The sequence below is a fragment of the Oncorhynchus mykiss genome, chromosome 1 (genome assembly GCF_057628025.1).
Source record: "Oncorhynchus mykiss isolate SJ-2025 chromosome 1, ASM5762802v1, whole genome shotgun sequence".
Lineage (NCBI taxonomy): Eukaryota > Metazoa > Chordata > Actinopteri > Salmoniformes > Salmonidae > Oncorhynchus > Oncorhynchus mykiss.
The window spans coordinates 38,315,951-38,332,223 of record NC_143022.1 but is presented as its reverse complement, the minus strand read 5'-3'; the positions used below and the strand labels follow the sequence as shown (position 1 = coordinate 38,332,223).

Below are 16,273 nucleotides of genomic sequence, written 5' to 3'. Positions count from 1 at the left end.
TGTCCTTAAGTTATAATTTGGATGACTATAGAGTAGTGTTGTTTGTTATTATACTATGGGTGGGTCTAATCTTGAATGCTGGTTGGTTTAAACTGCATTCCAGCCGGTGTCTATGCCACAAGTTTCCACCAGCAAAATCTATGACGTTAAAATGCCTATTTACTCTGTTCCATCTGACTGCGCAATCCACTGTCTCATCAGCCCAGCCAAGCGATTTCTAAACTTTATCTCCTCTATAAAAAGCATCTAGACATTATCTCACATTTCCTTTAGACTAACATTTAGTTTTCAACAGTGGAGATTTGTATAAACCTTGCTGGTTGTCTCTCCGACGTTTGAAAAATTGTTTCAATATTCAAATTCGATCTCCAGCTGTCCCAAAGTAATGAGCATGTCGGAAGTTGGGACGAGACAGACAGGCAGGGTTTCTCAGCCAGTCGAAATCATGAATCAGCTGGCATCATTTTTATGGATAGACAAAGTAAAATGTAAATTGAAAAAAGGTCAAACGAAACTAATTGCAGCTAGTTTGCAGTCTTTCCAGATTCAGTTTGAAGTGATTGTTAGCTGTGTTGTTGGCAAGCTCCTTTCAACAGTGTCCTGATGAGTGAGCACATGTTCTATGCCAGGTGAAATCGTGCCTCATTAGCTCAATGTTATGGATGTATCCAAATAAATGTCACGAGAAAACACCTTAAACAAATGCAATTGCAGCTACTGTGCTGTTATTCTGGTTGCACTTTTTGACGTGACTGTAAGTTAGCTGTAGTTGGCTAGTTAGCAAGCAAAAGGTAAGAACGTTGCCAGCCATTGTGGCAATGGAACATTTAGAACGAATGACTGGGTCGCGTCCATAGATACAGAACGAAAGGCTGAATGACTGGGTAGCGCCTCTAGCAACCAAACCGGATAGAATGAACTACCCGCTGGCTTGGGTAGCAACCCTAGATGTGTGTCGGGACTATATCTTGTGGAAGGATAAAATAGAATTTATACATTCCTCAAAATAAAGTTTTTAATGAAAATATGTAAATAATAATTATTATTATTTGAATGTTGGTAAACCGTTGTATAAAAGTGATAATACCCTCAATGCCCGTGTTTGGAGGATATATTGGCATGGGCCTAACTACATCCGTGCCAATACAGTTGAAGTCGGAAGTTTACATATACTTTAGCCAAATACATTTAAACTCAGTTTTTCACAATTCCTGACTTTTAATCCCAGTAAAATGTCCCTGTCTTAGGTCAGTTAGGATCACCACTTTATTTTAAGAATGTGAACTGTAGTGAAATAGTAGTAGAGTGATTTATTTCAGCTTTTATTTCTTTCATCACATTCCCAGTGGGTCAGAAGTTTACATACACGTAATTATTATTTGGTAGCATTGCCTTTAAATGGTTTAACTTGGGTAAAACGTTTCTGGTATCCTTCCACAAGCTTCCCACAATAAGTTGGGTGAATTTTGGCCCATTCCACCTGACAGAGCTGGTGTAACTGAGTCAGGTTTGTAGGCCTTCTTGCTCGCACACACTTTTTGAGTTCTGCCCACACATTTTCTATGGGATTGAGGTCATGGCTTTGTGATGGCCACTCCAATACCTTGACTTTGTTGTCCTTAAGCCATTTTGCCACAACTTTGGAGGTATGCTTGGGGTCATTGTCCATTTGGAAGACCCATTGGCGACCAAGCTTTAGCTTCCTTGCTGATGTCTTGAGATGTTGCTTCAATATATCCACATTTTTCCTGCCTCATGATGCCCTCTATTTTGTGAAGTGCACCAGTCCCTCCTGCAGCAAAGCAACCCCCCCCCCCCCCCCCCCCCCCCCCCACAACATGATGCTGCCACCCCCGTGCTTCACGGTTGGGATGGTGTTCTTCGGCTTGCAAGCATCCCCCTTTTTCCTCCAAACATAACGATGTCATTATGGCCAAACAGTTCTATTTTTGTTTCATCAGACCAGAGGACATTTTTCCAATAAGTATGATCTTTGTCCCCATGTGCAGTTGCAAACCGTAGTCTGGCTTTTTTATGGCGGTTTTGGAGCAGTGGCTTCTTCCTTGCTGAGCAGCCTTTCAGGTTATGTTGATATAGGACTCGTTTTACTGTAGATATAGATACTTTTGTACCTGTTTTCAGCATCTTCACAAGGTCCTTTGCTGTTGTTCTGGGATTGATTTGCACTTTTCGCAACCAAAGTATGTTAATCTCTAGGAGACAGAACTGAGCGGTAGGATGGCTGCGTGGTCCCATGATGTTTATACTTGCGTACTATTGTCTGTACAGATGAATGTGGTACCTTCAGGTGTTTGGAAATTGCTCCCAAGGGTGAACCAGACTTGTAGAGGTCAACAATTTCTTTCTGAGGTCTTGGCTGATTTCTTTTGATTTTCCCATGGTGTCAGACAAAGAGGCACTGAGTTTGAAGGTAGGCCTTGAAATACATCCACAGGTACAACGACAATTGACTCAAATGTTGGCTTCGAAAGCCATGACATAATTTTCTGGAATTTCCCAATCTTTTTAAAGGCACAGTCAACTTAGTGTATGTGAACTTCTGACCCACTGGAATTGTGATACAGTGAAATAATCTGTCTGCAAACAATTGTTGAAATAATATGTCTGCAAACAATTGTTGGAAAATTTACTTGTGTCATGCACATAATAGATGTCCTAACCAAAACTATAGTTTGTTAGCAAGACATTTGTGGAGTGGTTAAAAAACGAGTTTTAATGACTGCAAACTAAGTGTATATAAACTTACAACTTCAACTCTATATCCTCCAAACACCGGCTTCTCGGGCATTATCACTTAAGTGTGTCCTTCCCCACCACAGTGTCAGAGCCCAGCCAGCCAGCCCAGCAGCACATGGTTTACATTCTAACTCATTAGTATATTGCTGGAGTGCATCAACAAGTTCTGCCCTATCCCACTTATTAAAGATCAGACAGGGTCATTTCCATGTAAAAGACCCATGAGCAGCAACATGTGAAATTCTTAGGATCATGTTAAATTGCCTGTCAAATGAAAGCTAAGAGTTTACATTCCTTTGGAATTAAGGTACAGTACATACAGTGGGGAGATACACTGCCGATTTTGCAGGTATTCCTACTTACAAAGCATGTAGAAGTCTGTAATCCAGAAAATCACATTGTATGATTTTTAAGTAATTAATTTGCATTTTATTGCATGACATATTATTTGATACATCAGAAAAGCAGAACTTAATATTTGGTACAGAAACCTTTGTTTGCAATTACAGAGATCATACGTTTCCTGTAGTTCTTGACCAGGTTTGCACACACTGCAGCAGGGATTTTGGTCCACTCCTCCATACATACCTTCTCCAGATTCTTCAAGTTTCGGGGCTGTTGCTGGGCAATACGGACTTTCAGCTCCCTCCAACGATTTTCTATTGGGTTCAGGTCTGGAGACTGGCTTGGCCACTCCAGGACCTTTAGAAGCTTCTTACGGAGCCACTCCTTAGTTGCCCTGGCTGTGTGTTTTGGGTCGTTGTCATGCTGGAAGACCCAGCCACGACTCATCTTCAATGCTCGTACTGAGGGAATGAGGTTGTTGGCCAAGATCTCTCGATACATGGCCCCATCCATCCTCCCCTCAATACAGTGTAGTCGTCCTGTCCCCTTTGCAGAAAAGCATCCCCAAAGAATTACGTTTCCACCTCCATGCTTCACGGTTGGGATAGTGTTCTTGGGGTTGTACTCCTCCTTCTTCCTCCTCCAAACACGGAGAGTGGAGTTTAGACCAAAAAGCTCTATTTTTGTCTCATCAGACCTCATGACCTTCTCCCATTCCTCCTCTGGATCATCCAGATGGTCAATGGCACACTTCAGACGGGCCTGGACATGCGCTGGCTTGAGCAGGGGGACCTTGCGTGCGCTGCAGGATTTGAATCCATGACGGCGTAGTGTGTTACTAATGGTTTTCTTTGAAACTGTGGTCCCAGCTCTCTTCAGGTCATGCCGTGTAGTTCTGGGCTGATCCCTCACCTTCCTCATGATCATTGATGCCCCACGAGGTGAGATCTTGCATGGAGCCCCAGACCGAGGGTGATTGACTGTCATCTTGAACTTCTTCCATTTTCTAATAATTGCACCAACAGTTGTTGCCTTCTCACCAAGCTGCTTGCCTATTGTCCTGTAGCCCATCCCAGCCTTGTGTAGGTCTAAAATTTTATCCCTGATGTCCTTACACAGCTATCTGGTCTTGGCCATTGTGGAGAGGTTGGAGTCTGTTTGATTGAGTGTGTGGACAGGTGTCTTTTATACAGGTAACGTGTTCAAACAGGTGCAGTTAATACAGGTAATGAGTGGAGAACAGGAGGGCTTCTTAAACAAAAACTAACAGGTCTGTGAGAGACGGAATTCTTACTGGTTGGTAGGTGATCAAATACTTATGTAATGCAATAAAATGCAAATTAATTACTTAAAAATCATACAATGTTATTTTTGGGATTTTTGTTTTAGATTCCGTCTCTCGCAGTTGAAGTGTACCTATGATAAAAATGGCAGACCTCTACATGCTTTGTAAGTAGGAAACACTGCCGATTTTGCAGGTTATCAAATACTTGTTCTCCCCACTGTATATGATTTGGGATGAGTCGGACTGCAGAGGGAAGGTAAAGCTGCCAGCAAATGCTCTACATATGTGGGAACTCCTTCAATAATGTTGGGAAAGCATTCCAGGTGAAGCTGGTTGAGATAATGCCAAGAGTGTGCAAAGCTGTCATCAAGGCAAGGGGTGGCTATTTGAATAAATATATTTTGATTTGTTTAACACTTTTTTTGGTTTCTAAATTATTCTAATATGTGTTATTTCCTAGTTTTGCTGTCTTCACTATTATTCTACAATGTAGAAAATAGTAAAATAAAGAAAACCCTTGAATGAGTAGGTTTGTTTTAAAACTTTGGACTGGTAGTGTGTACATTTTCCCACAGCTTTAACTTCTGGTCAGAGAGATGGAAAAGGGGTCTTAGAAAACATCTACCAGATGAGATACGTATGAAAACATAAGAATGTTGAAGTAAAGACCCCTGACTAATATCAACACTTAGATTTAGTTTCGGATACATTTCTCTGCTGTCACGGTCGTCCTCCTCTTCATCTGAAGAGGAGAGGCGAGATGGATCGGAGGACCAAAATGCGGCGTGGTATGTGTTCATCATTAATTTTAATACAGAAAACACTGAACACTGAAACCCTATGCAAAAACAATAAACGAAATAACAACCGTGACGCCAAATGCAAACTGCGCTGAAAATGGCAATCAACATAGACAATCACCCACAAACAAACAGTGCAACAGAAGTAAGAATTAAAGGTAGACCTATCAATTAGTTAGTGTTTTTACTGTTATACATTTTTGTTTATGAATTATTAAGTAATTAAAACTCAATTCCGTTACCAAATAAAATAAATGTAGAGTATAGTTCAGTACAGTAAGGTAAAGTAGAGTTCAGTACACTACACAGTAGAGAACACAGAATGTACTGAACTCTGCGGTACTGTACAAAACTTTACTGTACTCTATTGTACGCTACTGTGCTGTACATTGATGTCCAAACTTGTGAAACAGAGATGTCTATGATTGATTTAGATTTGGTCCAGTCCGGACCAACCAAATGTGGTCTTGTTTGGGGGCAGAGCTCATTAAAAGAATAGCCAGTGTGTAGAATAATACCCAAATATGCAAAGGAGGATATTGCATATTTATACGTTTCTGTACCTATTTAAAACTACATTCATATCCAAAAGTATGCATTTCTGTGTAGTACAGATCAGGGACCCATGATGAAATTCTGTTACCGCAATTCCGTCACCGGGTGTAAATCCACTTCACCCCCATTCTTTCTGCAAATATCTTTAACTCTTAATTTGGAGCAGAGATCTAACAGATTTTTTGGAAAGCATGGACACAAAAACTGAGGGAGATTTTACCATAATTATGTTACCAAACTTTGCATCTGCACAGTTCTTCCAGTAAATGTGTTATGTTCAGTGTAAATTGTTAAAAGTAGTCATTGTGCATAGAGTTGTATGGTTTGTTAAACTTTAAAATCAATGTTTTTTGTTTGGCATACTGTTTGGCAATCCGAGTGTCTGCTACTGTTATTGTGGAATTGCCCACAGGCCACTGTGCTTCTCTGCTGCTCTGCTTGTGGATCAATGGATCATACAATGGAAGAGCTTTGCAAATGTACTTGATGCCAGACATACCCATATTGTCTTCTAAGGCAAATGGGTCATAGTCTCCATAGGAATCTAGAAAGGAGTCTTCACTATGCAATGATGCACACAAGTTTTGCAAGTTCTGTCGTATTTAGCGATAGGGAAATCAGATGGAAAATGTGTGTGTGTGCTTGATGTGTGTCCTTATCTGCCCTTCTTTATATTAGCCAGCAGTAGACTGACTCAGAGACTGACTGTTATCACCATATGACCCTTTCATACTTTCATATTGGTATTCATGATGCTATCCTCTGTTTTTATGACCTGCCTGGATACTGATATAGGAATGCCTTTAATATTTTCCATTTGGAGATAATAATAGCCTGCCTTTTGACTGTGAGATTATTATCTTTTGAATGCAATATTCTTCTACCGTTCAAGTTCTCAGATTGTAACAATATTTCCCTCTTCCTCTTCCACTTCATCTTCCTCCTTCTTTTCATCTTCTTCCCCATCCTCGTCCTCTTCCTCATCATCCTCATCCTCCTCCTCTCCCCTCCACCCCTCTCCTCCATTTTCTCCTTTCCTCCTCCCGCTCCTCCTCTCCCACAGAGAGCCAGCTCCTTCCGGGGAACAACTTCACCACAGAGTGCAATATCCCAGGGAACTTCATGTGTGGGGACGGGAAGTGTGTCCCAGGCGGGTGGCAGTGTGACGGACTGCCCGACTGCTTCGACAAGAGCGACGAGAAAGGCTGCCGTGAGTACAGCTCCCTTTCACCATCTCCACTTTCTAATTCTCTCTCATTCTCTCGCTCTCTCTAAGCATTTTAAGGGAACCAGAGACCAGGTTTAGTCCTGCACTTCTTGCTTCTCCCCTTCTTTCTTGTCTAGGCCCCCCCCATTCCCATCCCCCTATCCAACAAACCCATAGCCCCAGTTTAGCACTTGGGGAAACGTAATACCATCAAAGCAATGGACGATTATGCCTGTGTGTAGAAATAGCACATTATAATACTACTGTAACACCACGGTAATATAATCCAGTAAAGTCATGATCCTACTAGTGTTGCTTGGCTTTGATCTTTATTGAGCTTTCGTCTATCCTGCTATCTCTCTCGCTCTCGCTCTCTCTCTCTCGCCCCTCTCTCTCACTATCCCCGCTCTCCCCCCTTTATCCCCCCTCTCCACATAAAGATGGGAATGTTGATAAGCATTGACTTTGAGCTCCTGACATATTTAAAGAGGCAATCAGCAGTAGAAACAATAACAAAGCATTTCCCCACCCCTGTTTTGGTAATAAAAGCAGAGGGATGGGGCTGGAGAAATGTAACCACTCTCAAATTCATAGACAGAGCGATGGATGCAAGAACTGACCATCCATGATATCCAAATTATAGTTTTAGTCATGTTTTGGGCCTATATACAGTGTTTGTAAACAAAGTAAATGTACACAAACATTGGAGTAAAACAACCTTATATTTTGGGTTCTGATGGGGTAAGTCAGTTTAACTAAGCACCTGAGGCCTTTCTAAGTTATATTCTTCAAGAATCAATGGGTACATATCGTGAATTAACTCTTAAGTACAAAAATGGATGTAGCAATTGCGGATTACCCCTTTAAGGGGAACTCCCATCTCAAGTCGATGCATCGACACCCCCACCACACCCCGTCTCATTCTCCCTTCTTAAGTGAATATGTCTACAAGTATCCCATTTCTCTCTCTCTCTCTCTCTCTCTCTCTTGCTCGCTCTTGCTCTCTCTCTCTCCCCCTCTCTTCATCTCCAGGTGGGTTTTCCCCCTCATTCCCCTCTGATGACTGTTACCCCACCTTTCACTCACCTAATTATTTTTCTCCAATTAAGGAACATGTTTCCTCCTCATGTTGGGTGGGACGGGTGTTAGGTCCCTGCCAAACATCTACTCACCCCCTTCCCTTCTGGTTCTGCTGAGACTTTAAGACGCCTCTGGGAAATGTACATGTGGCTCAGCCCCAGTTTACACACCCTCCTAACTCTCATAACCCAATGCTCTCACACACACACACACACACACACACACACACACACACACACACACACACACACACACACACACACACACACACACACACACACACACACACACACACACACACACACACTGCCCTACCCCTTGTCCTCTCCTTCCATCCCTTCTTCGCCAACACTCTCTCTGTTTGCTGTGGCAGCTCAGGGAGTCACCAGACAACTCAAATTTTGCCAACGGGACCCTGATTCCCAAGATGACATGTCACACTGGAGTTGTTCATGGATTGTTGTTCTCTCTTTCTTTCTCTCTCGCTCTCTTTCTCTCTCTTTGTCTCCCTCTATTTGTCTCTCTCTCTTTGTCTCTCTCTTTGTCTCTCTCTTTGTCTCTCTCTTTGTCTCTCTCTTTGTCTCTCTATTTGTCTCTCTATTTGTCTCTCTCTCTCTCTCTCTCTCTCTCTCTCTCTCTCTCTCTCTCTCTCTCTCTCTCTCTCTCTCTCTCTCTCTCTCTCTCTCTCTCTCTCTCTCTCACTATTGTTCATTTCAGTACAACTTTTTTGGACATAATTTTCCTCCTCCCTCCTTTCCTCTCTCAGCCTGAGGTCTCTGTAATCCATCTAACCCATCCCCTTCACTTCCATCACTTCACCTCCTGGCCTTGGCAGAGCAGACAGGTTAGGTTAGGCTTGGTTCTTCAGACAGCTCTCTGCTCTGTCAAGAGTTTTAACCTCACCATTGCACTGATGCTAACATGCAGTGATCGCCTTCGTATGAAATCATTTGAATTGATGCTGAAACAATGTGAATGGGTTCGCATGAAGTTACTCTAATTGACACTGAAGCCGAGTGGATGCATTGGTATTAAAATACCTTATAGATATCCCTACTCCTTTGTCGGAGAATTTAGTTGTTTTTGTCTGTCTCCTCCTTGACACACACACACACACACACACACACACACACACACACACACACACACACACACCAAATCAAAGTTTGTTGACCTTACAGTGAAATGCTTACTTACAAGCCCTTAATTAACAATGCAGATTTAAGAAAATATCTAAAAAAATACATTTGTTAAAGATAAGACAAACAAGCAATTAAAGAGCAGCAAATAACAATAGTGGGGCTATATACAGGGGGTACCGGTACAGAGTCAATGTGTCAATGTGCGGGTGCACCGGTGTCGATGTAATTGAGGTAATTATGTACATGCAGGTAGGGTTATTAAAGTGGCTATACATAGATGATAACAGAGAGTAGCTGCAGCGTGGGGGAAGGGATAAATAGTCTGGGTAGCCATTTGATTAGCTGTTCAGGAGTCTTATGGCTTGGGGGTAGAAGCTGTTTAGAAGCCTCTTGGACCTAGACTTGGCTCTCTGGTACCGCTTGCCGTGCGGTAGCAGAGAGAACAGTCTATGAGTAGGTTGGCTGGAGTCTTTGACACCGCCTGGTATAGAGGTCCTGGATGGCAGGAAGCTTGGCCCTGGTGATGTACTGGGCCGTACACACTACCCTCTGTAGTGCCTTGAGGTCAGAGGCCGAGCAGTTGCCATACCAGGCAGTGATGCAACCTTTTGAGGATCTGAGGACCCATGCCAAATCTTTTCAGTCTCCTGAGCGGGAATAGGTTTTGTCGTGCCCTCTTCACCACTGTCTTTGTGTCCTTGGACCATTTTAGTTTGTTTGTGATGTGGACGCCAAGGAACTGCTCCACTGCAGCCCCGTCAATGAGACACGGTCAGGTCTCTGACGACCTCCCTATAGGCTGTCTCATCTTTGTCTGTGATCAGGCCTACCACTGTTGTGTTATTAGCAAACTTAATGATGGTGTTGGAGTTGTGCCTGGCCGTGCAGTCATGAGTGAACAGGGAGGACAGGAGGGGACTGAGCAGCTCAAAAGCCGAGGCAATAAGTGGTAACGGGTAGCAGTTCTTAACCGTGATGTCATTGAGGCCCTAGTAGTCGATGTACGGGCGCAGAATTTTGTCCTTCTTCTCAACAAAGAAGAAACCTGCGCCGGCGGGGGAGGTGTATAACTGTATAGTCTCACTGTGGTTCCCGGACACACGCGGGTGAATAGGAGTAGTATTGTGGGTAACCCTGCCTATAGAGCGCCCATCCAGTGCTCTATCGTCCAGGGGACTGGAGTGAGGCTGAGTGGGGATGCCCAGCTCAGACACCAGGGTGGCATCCATGAAACTCTTGTCGGCCCCAGAGTCCTTGAGAACCCGGAGAGATTTAGACTGGTCACCCCACAGGAGGATGGCATGGAGAGGGGTGCGAGTAAGGGCAGAAGAAAAACTCTCTGCATGGCCCACCAAAGTACTTGTACCGACTGATGAGCCTGGTCTCTTTAAAGGACAGGACACATAATGACCGACAGTTCCACAGTACAGACAACTCTGGGTCTTAAGTCTGCATAAGCGTTCGGCTGGAGACAGCCTAGCTCTGCAGAGTTGCATAGGCTCCGAAAAAGGCGAGTCAGCAGACCTCAGAGATTCTCGGCAGAACTCTGGTAAGGCCGGATCCTCTCGGGGATGTAGACACCAGTGACTTCCAAAGTTCCTCTGGGGCAAGGTGAGATCCTTGGGCGAGCAATTGGGACCGGAATCGGACCTCCTCTCCCTCCTACGTTCTCCTAGCCGGCCATCGATCCGGATGGTCATGGCGATGAGCGAATCGAGATCCGTAGGCAGCTCCCCGGCGGCGAGCCTGTCCTTAACCTCCTCCGATAATCCATGAAGGAATGTGTCAAACAGGGAGTCCGGGTTCCAGGCACTCTCGGTAGCCAACGTGCGGAAATCAACCGCATAGTCCCTCACACTGCGGGAGTCTTGGCGAAGCTGAAGTAACTTCCGGGCTGACTCTCTCCTGGACAACCGAGAATCTAAAACTTTTTTTCACCTCATCCACGAACTCATCCAGGCTGAAACGCATGGCAGATTGTTGTTCCCACACCGCAGTAGCCCAGACGAGAGCGCTCCCGGACATTAGCGTTATGAGATACGCTATCTTTGAGCGGTCCGAGGGGAAGGACAAGGACTACAGCTCGAAGATGAGGGAACACTGGGAGAGAAACACCCGACGGGTTCCTGACCCTCCAGCGACGCAATCTGGAGTAGGTAAGCAGGGTTCTCGGGAAGCCGGGGTGGCCTGGAGAGACGCACTGCTGACAGTGGTGTACCTGGGGGGCTGGGATGCTACTGTCGTGGCCGGTGGCCGCACAGATAATCCGCGGAATTGCTCCAGCAATGTATTCAAAGCACAGTCATGGCGGTCTTCCAAGGTCTGGAATCCGTCCATAAGACCTAGGAGTAACTCCTCGTGTCTCCCAATGGTGGCTCCTTGAGTGAAGATGGCGTTGCGGATCTGGTCTGAGTCTGTTGGGTCAGTCATGGCCAGTTCATACTGTCAGACCTCAGGATAAGACCCAGATACAGACAGTTCGAAGTAACAAAAGTTTATTACAAAAATAGGGGGCAGGCAAACGACAGGTCAAGGGCAGGCAGAGGTCTGTGATCCAGATCAGAGTCCGAAAGGTACAGAAGGCGGGGTCAGGGTCAGGGCAGGCAGAACGGTGAAAACAGGGACAAGAGAGAAAAACAGTAGTACGGGTAAAACGCTGGTAGGTTTGATGGGACAAGATGAACTGGCAATAGACAATCACAGGGATAAATGCACAGTGGATAACTGGGAAAATGGGCGACACCTGGAGGGGGGTGGAGACAAGCACAAGACAGGTGAAACAGATCTGGGTGTGACAGTTATTGCACACCATGCACCATGACTTATTAAGCACATTTTTACTCCTGACCATATTAAGGCTTGCCATAACAAAGGGGTTGAATACTTATTGACTCAAAACATTTCAGCTTTTAATTTTCTATTAATTTGCAAAAAGTTCAAAAACCTAATTCCATTTTGAGAAAAGGGATACCTAATCAGTTGCACAACTAAATGCATCTTCTGCATTTAACCCAACCCCTCTGAATCAGAGCAGTGCGGGATTAGTCGACGTTTTCGGCATCCAGGGAGCAGTTGTTGTGGGGGTTAACTGCCTTCGCCAGAACGGATTATTTTTCCATCTTGCTGGCTTGGGGATTCGAACCAGCAACCTTTCAGTTACAGGCCCAATGCCATTAACCTCTAGGCTACCTGCCGCCCCAGGGTATTGTGTGTAGGCCAGTGACACAAAATATATATTTATTTAATTTAAAATTTAGGCTGTAACAACAAAATGTGGAAAAAGTCAAGGTGTGTGAATACTTTCTGAATACACTACTTTGTATCCCTCATTTACTGAAGTGTTTCCAATATTTTGGCAGTTACCTGTAAATACACACACAGACATACACACAATGCCTGAGACACCGGGCGTAAGTGGACTTTATTATCCTGCAATAGATGGTTGTGTCACCTGACATCTCCAGTGACTGCCCCTCCAAATTCCCAACAAACGTCCCTGCTCTATTATATGTGGCTGGCTGTGTGGCTGGCTCTCTGTGTGGGTAGGAGGAGGAGAGAAGAGCTTCATTATAGCTGCTGGAACTGATATACACTCTGATTCCTCTTGTCTACCCACTGGGAACAAACTGGTGGAATCAACATTTTTTTCAATGTATTGTGACGTGGAATCCATGTGGAAAATAAATTAGATTTGCAAAAAGTCATCAATGAAAATGAAACAACATCCAATCTTCAACGTTATATTCACTATCAGAAAAAAAATCTATTGTTTGGGCAGTATCTCCTACTGGAGAGTTGGCCTATCTACAGCTATCCCTTTGGTATCCATCCAGGGTTTTTTTAATTTAATTTTTATTTAACTAGGCAGGTCAGTTAAGAACAAATTCTTATTAAGAATGATGGCCTACCAAAAGGCCTCCTGCGGGGATGGGGGCCTGGGATTTAAAATTAATACAATATAAATATAGGACAAAACACACATCACAACAAGAGCGATAACACTACATAAGGAGAGAACTAAGACAACAACATAGCAAGGTAGCAACACAGCATGGTAGCAACACAACATGACAACAACATAGTAGCAACACAACATGGTAGCAGCACAAAACATGTACAAACATTTTTGGGCACAGACAACAGCACAAAGGCCAAGAAGGTAGAGACAACAATATATCACACAAAGCAGCCACAACTGTCAGTAAGAGTGTCTATGATTGAGTCTTTGAATGAAGAGATTGAGATAAAACTGTCCAGTTTGAGTGTTTGTTGCAGCTCGTTCCAGTCTCCGTAATCTAGCATGGGTAGGATGGTCATCTGAATCAGGGTTAGCTTGGCAGCTGGGGTGAAAGAGGAGCGATTACAATATAGGAAACCAAGTCTAGATTTAACTTTAGCCTGGAGCTTTGATATGTGCTGAGAGAAGGACAGTGCACCCCACTCCCAAGTACTTGTGTGAGGTGACTACCTCAAGCTCTAAACCCTCAGCTATAGTAATAACACCTGTGGGAAGAGGAGCATTCTTCTTACTAAACCACATGACCTTTGTTTCGGAGGTGTTCAGAACAAGGTTAAGGGTAGAGAAAGCTTGTTGGACACTAAGAAAGCTTTGTTGGAGAGCATTTAACACAAAATCCAGGGAGGGGCCAGCTGAGTATAAGACTGTGTCATCTGCATATAAATGGCTGAGAGAGCGTCCTACTGCCTGAGCTATGTTATTGATGTAAATTGAGAAGAGCGTGGGGCCTAGGATCGAGCCTTGGGGTGCTCCCTTGGTGACTGGCTGTGGCTGAGACAGCAGATTTTCTGACTTCATACACTGTAATCTTTGAGAGAGGTAGTTAGCAAACCAGGTCAAAGACCCTTCAGAGACACCAATACTCCTTAGCCGGCCCATAAGAATGGAAAGGTCTACCGTATCAAAAGCTTTGGCCAAGTCAATAAAAATAGCAGCACGACATTGCTTAGAATCAATGGAAATGGTGACATCATTGAGGATCTTTAAGGTTGCAATTAAATCATCAAATCCAATTAAATTAGTAACATGCGCCGAATACAACAGGTTCACCTTACAGTGAAATGCTTACTTACGAGACAATAACAAACAATGCAGTTTAAAAAAATACGGATAAGAATATAAACAAAAGTAACAAGTAATTAAAGAGCAGCAGTAAAATAACAATAGCGAGACTATATACAGGGGGGCACCACTACAGTTTTAATGTGCGGGGGCACCGGTTAATTGAGGTAATATGTACATGTAGGTAGAGTTATTAAAGTGACTATGCATAGATGATGACAACAGAGAGTAGCAGCTGTGTAAAAGAGGGGGGGCAATGTAAATAGTCTGGGTAGCCATTTGATTAGGTGTTCAGGAGTCTCATGGCTTGGGGTAGAAGCTGTTTAGAAGCATCTTGGACCTGGACTTGGTGCTCCGGTACAGCTTGCCGTGCGGTAGCAGAGAGAACAGTCTATGACTTGGTTAAAAAGGCTGGAGATAGGCTTGTCGATGATAGGGGCAGCAACCTTAAGGAAGAAAGGGTCTAAAGCATCTGACCCAAGTTTAAGGAGCTCCTTTAGCACCTCAGACTCAGTGACTGCCTCCAGGGAGAAGCTGAGTAGCGGGGTAGGGAAAAAGAGGGAGAAGCATCGGGGATAGTCGCATTGGAAGGGGTGGGAGATGAAGAAATGTTGGACGGGCAAGAAGGCATGGCTGAGTCAAATAGGAATCCTGACTTAATAAAGTGGTGATTAAAGAGCTCAGCCATGTGCTTCTTGTCAGTAACAACCACATCATCAACATTAAGGGACATGGGCAGCTGTGAGGAGGAGGGTTTATTCTCCAGGTGTTTAACTGTTTTCCAGAACTTCTTGTGGTTAGACCCACAGAGAAAGAACTGCTCCTTTAAAGTAACTAACTTTGGCCTTCCGGATAGCCTGAGTGCATTTATTTCTCATTTGCCTGAACGATGGCCAGTCAGCCTGAGTATGCGTGTGCCGAGCCTTCCACCAAATGCAATGCAATTCTTGAGGTGGAGTAACTCTACAAGATCACGGTCAAACCAGGGACTGAACCTGTTTTTAATTCTTATTTTCTTTATGGGGACGTGTTTGTTATCAAAACCACTGAAAATATTAAAAAGGAAGGTCCATGCGTCTTCGACAGAGGAGATCAAGCTGATTCTATCCCATTTTTACAGAGGCCAGTTCATGAAGGAAAGCATGCTTATTAAAGTTTTTTAGCAGGCGTCTATGTCAAATCAGGACAGGTTATTTCACTGAGCAGCCATTACGAACACAGGCTGTAAAACAGTGATCACTAAGGTTATTACAGAATAACCAAGCCCAGCCCTGCTTAGCTTTGATATTTGTCACTGACAACTACCAATGTGCTTATCGTGAGAATGATTTTAACAAATTAATAGATTCACTGTTGCTATCGAAGTCATTCCAATGGGTAGTTTCAACAGAGAAAATGAAATGTAACAATACCTTTTAATTAAGTCAAATATATAATCAATGATAATATTTAGCTGTGTTGTAGTACTCGAGTCCTCAACTTGGACTCGACCATTGGTGACTCTGACTTGGACTCGCCTTCTCGACCATTGTTGACTCGGAATCGCCTTCTCGTGACTTGTATTTGCTTGGACTGGATAGGCTACTTTCATAAGCAGAATATTAGCTAAACTGAGTGCGCAGCGCATCGAGGGTTCTGTTCTCTAGCAGTGGGAAGGAAGAACACACAGTCTAAATCAGCTGGTGAGCTGCGGGGGAGCAGGTATATATTGTGGGCAGGCAGGCTCCACTCCGACTCCACCTACGATCATAGGCTAAACATCGTGCAAGAGACTCATTTGCTTTCCTCGTAACCAACAGTCAACAGCCTACTATTTACAGAGCCATCAGAAAGTATTCACACTTTTACTTCTTCCACATTTTGTTGCGTTACACCCTGAATTTAAAATGTATTCAATTGAACATTTGTGTCACACGCAATACCCAATAATGTCAAAGTGGAATTTTGTTTGTAGAATTTCTTTTAAATTAATAGATTTAATTTAAAGCTGAAATGTCTTGAGTCAATAAGTATTCAACCCCT

The 16,273-nt window shown here is 43.8% G+C and overlaps 1 protein-coding gene across 4 annotated transcripts in view; it reads left to right on the top strand.

Annotated features, from left to right (window-relative positions):
- Positions 1-16,273, top strand: part of ldlrad3 (low density lipoprotein receptor class A domain containing 3) — a 114,902-nt gene that overhangs the window by 46,468 nt on the left and 52,161 nt on the right. For all 4 annotated transcript variants that reach the window (XM_021600535.3, XM_090230478.1, XM_090230485.1 and 1 more), the window contains exon 2: positions 6,806-6,952. In XM_021600535.3, the coding sequence (XP_021456210.3) occupies positions 6,806-6,952 (147 nt within the window). The remainder of the gene's footprint in view (positions 1-6,805; positions 6,953-16,273) is intronic.